The sequence below is a fragment of the Limulus polyphemus genome, unplaced genomic scaffold (genome assembly GCF_000517525.1).
Source record: "Limulus polyphemus unplaced genomic scaffold, Limulus_polyphemus-2.1.2 Scaffold903, whole genome shotgun sequence".
NCBI lineage: Eukaryota > Metazoa > Arthropoda > Merostomata > Xiphosura > Limulidae > Limulus > Limulus polyphemus.
Genome location: NW_013666513.1, coordinates 349,235 through 362,046, shown reverse-complemented (window position 1 = coordinate 362,046; position 12,812 = coordinate 349,235). Strand labels below are relative to the sequence as shown.

At 31.9% G+C, this 12,812-nt stretch overlaps 1 protein-coding gene across 1 annotated transcript in view; it reads left to right on the top strand.

Annotated features, from left to right (window-relative positions):
* Positions 1 to 17: 17 nt before the first annotated feature.
* The window catches only part of LOC106461133 (ran-binding protein 3-like), a 31,092-nt gene continuing 18,297 nt past the window's right edge, over positions 18 to 12,812 (top strand). Inside the window, exons 1-4 of the mRNA XM_022388004.1 lie at positions 18 to 92; positions 881 to 1,043; positions 6,091 to 6,340; positions 11,860 to 11,917. Coding sequence (XP_022243712.1) covers positions 18 to 92; positions 881 to 1,043; positions 6,091 to 6,340; positions 11,860 to 11,917 — 546 coding nt within the window. The remainder of the gene's footprint in view (positions 93 to 880; positions 1,044 to 6,090; positions 6,341 to 11,859; positions 11,918 to 12,812) is intronic.

The window sequence follows — 12,812 nt, the reverse complement described above, 5'->3', positions numbered from 1 at the left end:
GACAAGGATTTATAGATATGTACGTTAAATCTCAGTGTGGTTTAAATCATAGTTCAGTTAGTGATCCTGGTATGACAAGGATTTATAGATATGTACGTTAAATCTCAGTGTGGTTTAAATCATAGTTCAGTTAGTGATCTTGGTATGACTAGGATTTATAGATATGTACGTTAAATATCAGTGTGGTTTAAAATCATAGTTCAGTCTGTGATCCTAGTATGACTAGGATTTATAGATATGTACGTTAAATATCAGTGTGGTTTAAAATCATAGTTCAGTTAGTGATCCTAGTATGACAAGGATTTATAGATATGTACATTAAATCTCAGTGTGGTTTAAATCATAGTTCAGTCTGTGATTCTAGTATGACTAGGATTTATAGATATGTACGTTAAATATCAATGTGGTTTAAAATCATAGTTCAGTCTGTGATCCTAGTATGACTAGGATTTATAGATATGTACGTTAAATATCAGTGTGGTTTGAAGAATCTTCTTTTCTTTTTCAGCAAGTAGATTTTGAAATATCTTAATTTTAGTATTAATTTCATTATAGTATCTTTAAATAATAGTTAGAAGGTGGGCATTTCATATGGTTTTATAATTACTTATTGCTTGGGGTAAATATTTTTACAAACAAAAATTTTAGATTTTTCATGTACCCTCAGTGAAGACTCCTAGAATTCTTCCCCGATTTTTTTCACTGTGATTGACCAACAACACAGTCATAGCAGTAGGGCTTCAGAGATTAAACCCAATAGTCAATATACAGTTTCCTTTTCCGTATTTTTTCTGTTTCCCCAATTTCTTTTCTTTCATTTTTCACGACCCAAACTTCTTCGTGGTTTTTCAGTTTCTCAAATTTATTCCCATACTTTTAGGACACTTATTCATGGTTTTTCAGCATCTCAGACTTATTCACATACGTTTTGGACACTTGTTCACAAGAATACTTATCCCCACTTATTGCCTGTGAAGATGTTTTTGCAATAATTGGATCCTATGCTAAAGCCTGCAGTATCTCAGTGGTATTCAGCATTGTTGGTAATTAACTAAAGCCTTATTTTCACAAGCTTTTATGATTTCTGAAGCAGAATATAAAGGATTTTAGTTTTTTAAATGAATGACTCTAAGATCTAAATAATATTATCGTGACAGATAATCATATATATCTAGGAATGTTAGGAAAAATTTAATTCCAGATAAACATTTTATTTTGTGTTATTAGTGGTTAGTTCTAAAGTACAAAATGTGTCAAACAAAACAACTACAGGGAAACAATTGTAGATCCCAATATTTATGACAGTAACGACTCAAGTGTGTTGTATATGTAGCCACTTTTATGTAACGAAGAACTTAGTGTTTAATTAGTAGCTATGTTGACACTGACATGTTTAGACGAGACATATCTGAAATTTTGGAGTTTTCAAGTATATGTCTGTATGGCCTTAGATATAAATCTTATTGACTTTATAAGAAGAAAAACTTTGATAAAAACTCATTTTTGTATGACAAGTGTAATTTGTAAGTTAATAGGCCTCACACTTTACAAATGCACATATTTGCCATTGTTATATTATATATTTACCAGTAGGTTTAATATCGTACTTATTTTTAAGGGAACTCTTAAATAATGAATTTAATTTATGTATTGTTTTTTTAATTGTTCTGTCACACTTAAATTTAGTGGTTTATTAATAATGATTAAGTGGATGTAAGTAAAAGAAAAACTCCTAGAATTCATTTGCGTATTTCTTCTAGAATTTACCAGTCCAAGTATTTGGTGTTTGCTCGATTATACTTCTACAGCTATAGGTGGTCTGTTTTTAAGACCATTCAGATATTATTATTTTTTTGTGGCGTGATTGTTTTATTACAGCATGGCCTAGTGGTTAATGCGGTTAAACTGTGAATCTGAGGATTTATGGTTTATCGTGCTCCACACTTTGGTGCTATGGATACGTTGTAAGAGTGACTGTCAGATCACACTATTTTATCATATAAGAATAGCCAAAGAGTTTGCAATGGGTAGGGTTGAATGGCTGTTTTTCCTTAGTTTAAAATGAATACTGACTATGTGCAAATAGCCCTTGCATAGCTTTACACAAAATTCTGAAACAAACTTGTACAGCATCTTAACAGATTAGTTATGCTTTTAAGCTGAGGCGTAACTGCAGCCATAGTGTATACAATATATTACAAATATTAATTGAATTTCTAATTTATTGTAGCGTAACCATTTTGTATTTTCCATAAAAGACAAAAACTGCAAATGTTTGGAAGTTTTTTATTTTTTGGCATTTTTTGTTAGCCGTCTCAATGTCTACCTTTTATTCCATGAAAAATGATAGAGTTAGAACATACTTCAAAGGCTGTATAACATAACATTTACAACAAGGGTACTCAAGTGATAAAAAGATGTATTCTGATTATTATAAGTAATATGGTTTGAACATTATATTTAATTAGCTATACTCCTCACTAAGTATATATGTTTTTTTATTTCTGATGTATATTAGGTAGTGTGCTTTGATCAGAGGTTAACATTAATTATTAGTTTGATGGGCTGTTATTCAAGATGCTTTAATGCTATCCATTTCCTACTCTCTCTATACCCAGTCTTTATGCTGGGATCTTTTGAATGTCTGCACAAAATCTGACACCGCTATGTACTTAGACAGAGTATCCCATACATCAGTCACTCTGTGGCTGAAAAACTCATCTTTTTGTATTTGAGTCTCTTCTATTTGTGACCTCATCTGTCATTATGAAATTCAAAAAAGCTGTTTCTAATTTGTATTCACTTTCACTATATATTTTATATGTTTCAATTAAATCAACCCTTTATCTTCTGTCTCTCTCAAACTTGGTCACCTCTGTATTTTCCTTTTAACATCATTCCCTGTTCTTCATACCATCTACAATTTTGGTAGTTCTTTTTTGAACCTTTTCCAATGATTAGATATCATTTTAATAATAATGTGACTGATTGCACTACGCACTCTTGTTGTATTCTCAGGTGAACTTTTTTACCTTTAAGAGTAATGGGGTAAGAGGTGCAAATTAATGGGAGGTTTCAATGGAAAACGTATTACAGAGTGAATCTGAATTCTTGACCCTCACTAACTTTGAAACAAAGAGAGAGACTGGACACAATGCAATGCACAATTAAGCAATATTTATTTATACCAAAAAATATCAAAATTAAACAAGTGTTTTGTGATATTTTTATTGGAGAGCTCTTAGAAAGGTAGTAAGAAATAGTTTGAATCTGTAGATGTCAAATCTATTCAAGACTGAGAAAACATAGCATTATACATGAGACAATAATGCTATCTATCTAAGGGCACAGAGGCAGTACCTACATGACTATTTGTCATTCTTATCACATCATAATGGAAGTTTCATTCTCAAGGTATTACTTAACCTGCCAGTGGAAAATATTTATTTTTACATAGCATGCTCCACTTTACAGGAATCTTTTCCATGAGAAAGTGCATGTGACTCAGTTTACTGTAAACTAGGGAAAAAAGAAACTTAGTGGCTTCACTGGCTGACATTATATATTAACCCCTTTAAAACATTGCCACCCCTGAATTGATACACTAATAAAAATTCATATAAGACACTTCAAACACACCTTTTAAAATATGAATTTGATATATTGTTTAATATGTGATTTAAAAAAGATGACACTCTGTCACAGTCCTTTACTTTCATCTGAGTTTTTGTAAACAGAAAATTAACTGTCAAAGCTCATTACACACAAAAGAAGAAACAAAACAAAATCAACCCTTTACATAAGAGTAAGATGCAATAAAATTAAAGACATGAAAATAATTCAATGACTTGAAATATAAGTAAGGTCTTCAATGTTACATTAAAAAATGACATTAGAAATTTTTTTACAAAAATCAAAAATTATGCAAAGCACAAAACAACCTCTAACATTGACAAGCAATAGCTAATACCAAATACAACATTACAGTAAAAAAAATAAATTGCTTTAAAATATATTAGAAATATGAACAGAATACTGTTAAACATAATACATGTGAAAGAACAAAGGTATAAACACTAATTAAACCTTTAAGATGATAATGTACAATGAAATATATACATAGATACAAGGACATCATCAATGATGATAATACTACAAAAATGAAAAGGAGTGACCAATATATGCAAAATATATACAACAAAATTACCAAAGAAGAAAAGAATGAAACTTAATTTACACTATATTAATATTCTTTAAGCCCACAAGAAAAAGTAAAATAATAAAACCTATAGATAGTATTGTAGGAAACCAGAGCCTTTTACTTTTACTGGAGTCCTGACAGCATATCATCCACTGCAGTGGTTGATTTAGGAATAGCCATTGTCATCTTGTATATGACTTTTTGGAATCCTGTGAAAGCCTTTTGAATGTTATCCAGCTTGGCATATTAATGGCACACATCTTCCTCCAACTATGAAGAGGATCCCAATGCTTCATGGGATAATCTTCCTCCCAGATATAAAGTGCCCAGGCCTCCGTCCATCTGGCTGCTTGCTCTTGGCTTTGGTGCTTTTGGGCCAGTACTTGTTGAAGTGAAGAGTTTTTTCATTTCTTTTGGGAATTCAGTGGGCAGCTGTAATTTCTCTGGTTGTGGAGAATGGATATGAAGCTGCTTGATGGGCAGTGGAGGTATGGCAGCTGATGTGGATACTCCCAGGTTGATGTTGAACTGTGGCAACTCTCATCACTGATAGCAGCTGGCTTCTTGATTTTGAGGTGGATGGACCTTCTTGATGCTTGAAAGAATTACATAGAGATCTTAGCTCTGGGAAGATCTTCTTCAGCTTTACAGTAATGCGTTTCTTCTGTAGGTAGATGTGCATTTGGTAATGATTCTGTCTCCACCTTGCACTCACTGATTGAACACTTCAGGATTCTAGGCAGAGTCCTCAAAGGTTCAGCTGACTCCTGTATAAATGGAGTTGGATCTGGGATGGTGATGGTAGGAGGCAGCATACACCCTGTTTCTGATACCTGGTGATCTGGGATCCCTGGAGACTTCAAGGCTAATTCATCAATGGCTTCAGTTCTGCATGTCCAATGAGTCATTGTGAAAGCTGTACAATATCTGTTGACAAAGGTTGTGACATTAAGCAACTTAAATGCTGATGCCATCTCAACAAACTTTCTGCTCACGTGATATGTACTTCTTTTTCGTATTTATAGCCCCACACTGTTTAACCTTTAACTTTTTCAGACCTAAAGAAGAAAGACAACTATTTGAAAGTACTCAAGTTTATGGGTCTGTTGTACTCGATTTTACTTTTTTGGTGTTAATTTGTGCTAATTTTTTTTATCTTGACTACTTTTTTAGCATATTTACAACACTGTACAACAGGACAAATACTTACAGATCAAACTGTCCTGTCTCTGTGATTATTTGTAGTTTGCTGAAAACTGATGAATGTGATTGGAATTCACTTCACCAGATACCAGTTGTATGGGCTGATATCGCACAATGTTGCTGTTGTTGGGGAATTTGATACTATTCAAAGAAAATTTTATTCCGCAATGCAGTACTGCTAAGATTAAATGCAACTTTTGTGAAATCCCAATTTAGTATTTTAAACTAACAAATGTTGTGTAATACGATGCAATACAAGCATTTAATTTGTCAACAATACAGATCAATTTTTACTATCACTGTGGTATTGAGTTATAACTAATTTTGAAATATATGTAGAATATTATCAAGTCTGTCATAAATAATAAACAAATGCATCTACTGTGTTATAAAACCTGAACATATAAAGAAATGATTAAAATACTGTAAGAAGGGAACAAATGAAGTCTTGGTAAAAGTCACTTGACCAGAACATTGACTACTTAATTTATTTATTGTTTTAATTAGAGGAATTTGCAACCTTTTTATTTTATTTTGTGATTTTTCAAGATTTGTCATTTTGTCTGTTAGAACACATTTTCAATGTGTATATTTATACATATTTTGCTTTCATGTAATATTAAACTGTAAAAGAATATTATATTTTTCAGTATGCAATAATTCAGTTACACCTTTATTGTTTCCAGATTCCCCTAATTTGACATTTGCAAGCCATAAACAAGAAGATAAAGAAAACAAAGGTATTTCCGACAACTTGGAACAGTTTGGAGATAGTGACTCGGCACACTTGAGTAGTAACAGTAACAATGGAACAAAGAAACAAGTGACATCTTCCATTTCCAGGTCCCCTGAGTCTCTGAGGTCAAGTGATGACTCTCCATTTAAATCCTTGTTTAAATCAGACTGTAGTAAATCACCAGTGTCTTCAGAATCAAAGTAAGTTTTAGATCACTTCAGGTTTCTTGTTAATACGGGAAAGTATATTATATAATAAATCTAGCATATTCCGGATCTGTATATGCACGTTTTACCTCTACCCTGTCGTTAAGGAAAGATAGAAACCTTCACGCACACAGGCACTGCAGAATGTCTTAAGTGCTGGTAGAACATGCATCAAAGTGGGTATTACTTGAATTACCATGTTTGTCTTGTATACTAAAATGACCCGAGTGTTTTAATAAAAAATGTAATAAATTTATAAAAAATAATTTAAACTTGAACACATTTTGATTTCACTATGGAGAGATATGTTTGTCTTCTGGTGGTTTTACACATTAGCAATTATGACAAAGGATTAGAAGTATAATTTTTGAATAATTAAAGAATTGTGTTTGTGCTTTTGTTATGATATATTACTACTTTTATTTATAACAAAATATGAGAAAGCTTTTCTTTAAGTTTCCTTCTTCTAACTCATCAAAGAACTACACAGAAGTGGTTGAGATGGCCTCATAATTTTTCTATGTTTTGTTTTTCTGTAAGACAGCCACTGCATGTTGTACAATTAACTCTTTTTTTTTTTTATTAAGTTTTCAACAGAAAACAGCAAACAGTCCTTCGTGGGTAGTTGTTATGTAAGCATATTTATACACCAGGTGGGACATACTTTTTTTTTTTTAATTCAGTTAAACATTCTGATGGGGCTTCCATGGGTTGGGAAAACCAGGAAAGTCAGTGAATTTTGTGTTCTTGGCCTGGGAAACACCAGGGAATTTCATTTTATAGACAAAAACTAGGAAAAGTTATGGAATTTCATGTAATTCAGTGATGTTTCTGGGTTGGCAAAACAGAGTAAATTTTCATTAACCCTCTCTCCACAGACACCTTTTTCTGCACTTTACAAGGTTTTATTCAGTGACATTCAAAATTTAATAAAACTACTTTCTTTTTCATGGTTTACCAATAAATGTAGCTAATAATCAATAGTTTAATAGTATTTATATTTTAAGTTCTTACTTTTATAAGGCAATATTTAAAATAATATAAAATTCCCATAGTGTGAGAATTATGAAATTTGCTCTCTAGATATCCCTTCTTCTCTAATTTATTTATTACTTCTCCAAGAAGTACAAAATTTAATTTAAATTACTTATTATAATATCATCATCACTCAGGCTAAGCATAATTTTTATAGCCTTCAGTCGTATGTGGTTACAGAGCTATGAAATAGACAACCAGACAAGACCCCTCTTGCCATGCCTGCCTGTCATATCCTGTCTTTCCAAAATTGCCAATAGTTCTCTATGCCATTCAATACTATATTACTTATGACTAATAGAAAGCCGGTGTTAACCTCTATCAAATGATATATTATATTACATTGTGTAAAGAGAATTTTCAATTTCCCTTTCAGTTCAAGCTTAATTTCCATGGGAAACACATTGACAAGCTGAGATAAAGTTTTAACAGCTCTTGTTGCATAGTTAGAAAGCCAGAAAAATTGTGGCAGTTATGGGACATTGTCTGCTTTTTGCATATTATTATTCTGTGTTCTTTGGTGCTTTATTTAATTAAATAAAAAGTTATTTAGTGCAGTACTACCATTAGTATAAAAAGTAGGGTTAAGTGTCATCAACAGTTGACAGCAAAAAAAAAGAAGACCCAGGTAAGTACTTCTTGACTTTCATGTGTATTCTTTACTTATTACTATATCAGTAATTAAAATGTAAAAAATAGGAAACTTTTTATGTTAAGATTAGATTAGGTGAAATAAATAATAAAATAATAAACTTTTTCATGAGATACATTTGCGAGTAGCACGTGCATAATGTAATTTGATAGCGGGATGCATATTTGCCAAGTGATTTACAACCTATAATGGCATGTATAGTAATTAATCAGGGTTCAGAGAGCAACAAAACAATAAGATTTAAGTATAAATACATGTATACTCTTATGAGTTTTATAGCTTTTTAGGATAAACTTGTAGTTTCATGTTACAATTTGAAGTTATTGTATTTAAAAAAAAGGGGGTAATTTAGATTTTGATACATTTAATTTTTTTTTTTTTGGTGGCTATGAAGTTAGTCAAATTGACCAACCTTGTATAAAGTTAGGGTAGAGACAATAACAGATAAAATATATAGTTTTACTGAGATTTTTGAGATGGAGAAAAGTATTTTTAATCTTACAGTAGAAATCACTTAGCACTTGGACTAGTATATAGAAATACTATATATATTCACGGGTAAATCTTTAGTAAAAATACTTCATTAAAAAATCTGATTTTTTGTGTACAAAAGACTTGTAATGTTTACTAAAAATCTACCAAATTTTGTGCAGATAGACAAAGTGTATTAAAAGTTATAGTATGAAAACTATAATGACTACAAAATGGTTACAAGGTCCGTCGAATAGACCGACCTCGTAGCGGGAGAGTTAACACCAAAAACTCGCATACAGGTTCAATCTGACGCATTTAGCATGTTGATATGTGCATTTTATGCATAAATATTGTTTTTTTGTACATCAGTATTTTTTGTTTATTGGTAATTGTCATGGAGTATGAAGGCAGTTTTTTTATATATTACATAAATGATAGCTAGGTTCTTACCTAAAGGGAGTATATTCCATTTGACAACAGTAACATTAATATGTTCCTTCTGTGTATTAAAATTTGAAACATAATATTCACAATTGTTAAGATCTATAATGTTCTTTAAGCTGTAATAATATTTTTATGCTTTCAATTAAAATCAAAGAGTGGTTGCTATGTGATACTATAAACAAATAAATAAACCAATCATACTGAAACTTTGAATTACATTTAATCAAACCGTAACTCTTAACATACAGACTGTTATGTCTTTATTAAAAAATTTATATATGAATGTTTGCAATTTCACATTTGATTATAAATAATATATTATAAGCATAGATCGAACGATCAGGAAATAAAATGGTTGGGTCAGAAGTATCATGACATACAGTTTTCTAAGGAATTTCATTAAGCATGGTATTAATTTTATCTGAGTATTAAGCATGAGGTTAACATTCAGTCATATTAATCTTTAACATTCTGGAAACATTGAAGTTTAATGTGGATATTTTATTAATTTGTTTCAAAACTCCTTGAAGTTGTTCTTGAAAGAGAAGCTCATTCACAAGGTAAATAGTTACATGAGTTCTGTTATACACGGGTCAAGATAACCACAAGATCATTGGCTAGAGCAGGCCTTGACAAATACTTTCAGATCTTGGAGCCAGGTCTGATATAGAAAAGTTATGGAATATATTTTGAGTCAGTTGTATGGTCATGGTTCAAGACATACAGTTTTACAATAAAAAACAAAGGTTTAATTATTAAACTTTATTATGTAACATATTAAAGTTAAACTTCAATATGTGCAATTATTAAAATAATAGACTAAATAACTATAACTTAGGTGGATTCTTGCAATGAATGAAAGTAAAATAAAAATAATCACTGCAATATTGATAGGCCAAGCAGGTTGTTTTAGAATAGGTCTAATCTACTCATCACTATAACATTACAATGATAAGCAAAGGTCTTTTGGAGTGCCTAACCTGTCTTCACTACTGTTTGTACTGGGAAATGGGGGCTATATTTATTTATTTTCACAGCAACGAGTGTATGCTAACGATCACATGATATCAACAATCACTTGATAGTATTGCCTGAACTAACTGCCTTTGGTCCCATCTGAATCTAAACATGTGCACTGATTGGCTGAATTGAGAGAAAGAAGAAAAACAAAATGGCACAAAATTAGTAATGTGTTATGCAACTGTAGAACTTCATTCCTGAAAAAACACGAAGAAGTGTTGAATCCACCATTAAAATCCTAGAAACAAATTTTGATTTCAGACTCAAAGAATGCAAAAATAGTTCCGGACTTCCAAGAGTCCAGAACTATTCTAGGTTTGAGTTCTATTTAGTACATCCCTATGCACGAATAAAATATGAGAAAATACTAGGCACCACAATGAAATGTTTATTCACCATGGCGACCTGGTGTCTGGGATTTGTCGATGCCTGGCCTAGACAAAGTAGTTTTATTGCTCTTTAGTTCTCAAACTCAATCAAGTGGGGTACTAGTTATTTGTTTCTTGTCTTACATTTTATGTAGTTCAGTCTTTTTCATATTATATTGCTAGATTTAAAAAAGCCAAGTTTATTAGCAAAGCAGTCTTTCCCCCCACCCAATATGGTTATCAAGACAACATTTACAAAAATGTTTATTTTTTTCAATCGTGAATAAAAAAAAAAGTAAAAATATCCAAGTATGAGTTATCCTAGGGTTCATCAGAACCAACTGATTTAAACACCAGGCTGGAGGATGGCATAACTCACCCCAAGTTCCAAACATTTCCTATATTCCTTAAAACTCATCTTCTTTTAGTTCCCCCTCCCCCACATGCATATTTTACTTGCTTCAATTTGTACATAATAGGCTTAAACTAAGATAAATTACTATTACTATTATTCCTTCCTAAATGTATGTGGTTAAAAGAAATTACAAATAAAAAAAAACAACCAAAAAGCTCTGATTTTCTTTACCTGCCTTTAAAACAACATTATCGGATCATAAGGTAGGTTGACGAAGAAAAACAAGTTCCAACAAATGCAGCAGAACTTGTACATTTAACAATGTAACAAACATTTACATGATAAATTATTAATTTTTAGTTTTAGATTTTGAGTGGACAAAGTTACGTAAACATAGTTGTGCATCTAGATTTTCTAGATTAGCAATTTTACTGACATCATGTAAACAATTATTTATCTAATCATTAGAGTTTAAATTCTTTTACATTATATGGATTCTTTTACATCACAGACTTAGTGCAGTTTGCTTTTCTTATTACGAAGAATTGAATTTATATGGAAAAGAATAATTATGCTTAAGAATTGCAGAGAACACAAACAGTGGAAAAAAATGACCCAAAAGCTCAGTTTCTTTGGAATAATGTTTTCATCATCAGGAGGCCCACTCTTGGAAATTACTTGAGCTTTTGGTATGTTTTTTTTGTATGTATACAATCACCTTGTGGTAGTCATTCCTAGTATCTTCTTAGTTCAAAGTAAGAGGTCCCCCAGTTGTTGAGTATTAGCTTCAGTTTTTATAACACTACTATTTAGGGTTTGATCCCTATAATGGGCACATCACAGTTAGTCGAAGCGCATCATAACCACAAATAAACGAGATGAAAGAGAATAATGAATGTATTCTGAATGAATTTTAAAAATTTATATAACATTTAACCAGTAAGAATATTCTTAGGTATTCTGTTGCTTAAAATCAAAATAAATGATAAGAGAATGGTTTTAACAGATAAAGTTGGTAAAGAAGTTGAGAACTTTATTAACTTTGCTGTAGAAATGTATAGCGAACTTTGTGACTTTCTTATTATAGTATTGAAGTATTTTTATATAAAATTCATTATACGATAAATATTTTTCCTATATTATTTTACATGTTGGTTTTTTTCAGAGCTGCCACAGCACCTACGAACTTTGTGTTTGGACAAAACCTTCATGAAAGAGTGGTGGTAAGTATGTTTTTCAACAGCATTATTTTTATTTATATTAATGTAGAAAATGGCCCTGCTGTAGAAAAAAACACTTCCAAACAGTAGATAGCATTTTTAGGAAAACTAAACCTACAGGAAAAGGCTATACCTTAGTAGTACTGGTGCTTCAATTTTGCAGTTTCTCTTTGTTTTTGCACTCTTATTTTAGGACTATAAGGTAAGAGTATGTACCATACTTTTCCTCAAATCTGTAGCTGGGGGATGAGAGCTCAGAAGAAAGTAAAGGGAAGAAAAGGCAATCGAGTCCTTTACATCTGTAAGAAAAGTTATGATGAAATGGATGGAAATGGTTTAACCATCAATGGCTATGTAATGTTTTGTTTAACTGATGCATTGTCCCTGCCTCAGTCAACCCATAGAAATTTTTTAAGACATTTTCTTGACTGATTTGGGTAATAATAATAATATAGAGAGCAGAGTATTATTAAGTATACTAGAAAAGCTAAAAACATACGAAGCCTGTGAGAAAAGTATCCGACCTTTGGCCGGGGAATAAAACTGGCATACCTGGAGCGTTGGAAACTTAATCACCCTCAAAGTAGTCTCCTTGGGACTCCACACACTTCTCCCAGCGGTGCCGCCATTGTTGGAAGCATTCCGAGAAAGCCTCTTTCGAAATGGAGTTTAGCTCGGCTGTCGTTGCACCCATAATGTCCTCTCTTGTCTGAAATCACGTTCGTTTCAATAGCCTCTTGAGTTTGGGGAACAGCCAGAAGTCGCAAGGAGCCATATCAGGAGAGTAAGGAGCCTGTTGAACCATGTCACCAAGACCAAAGAAGGCCCGCCAAGTGCGCAGCAACGTCAAAGTGATGCTGACTGTTTTCTTTGACTCCCGTGGTGTGGTACACCACAA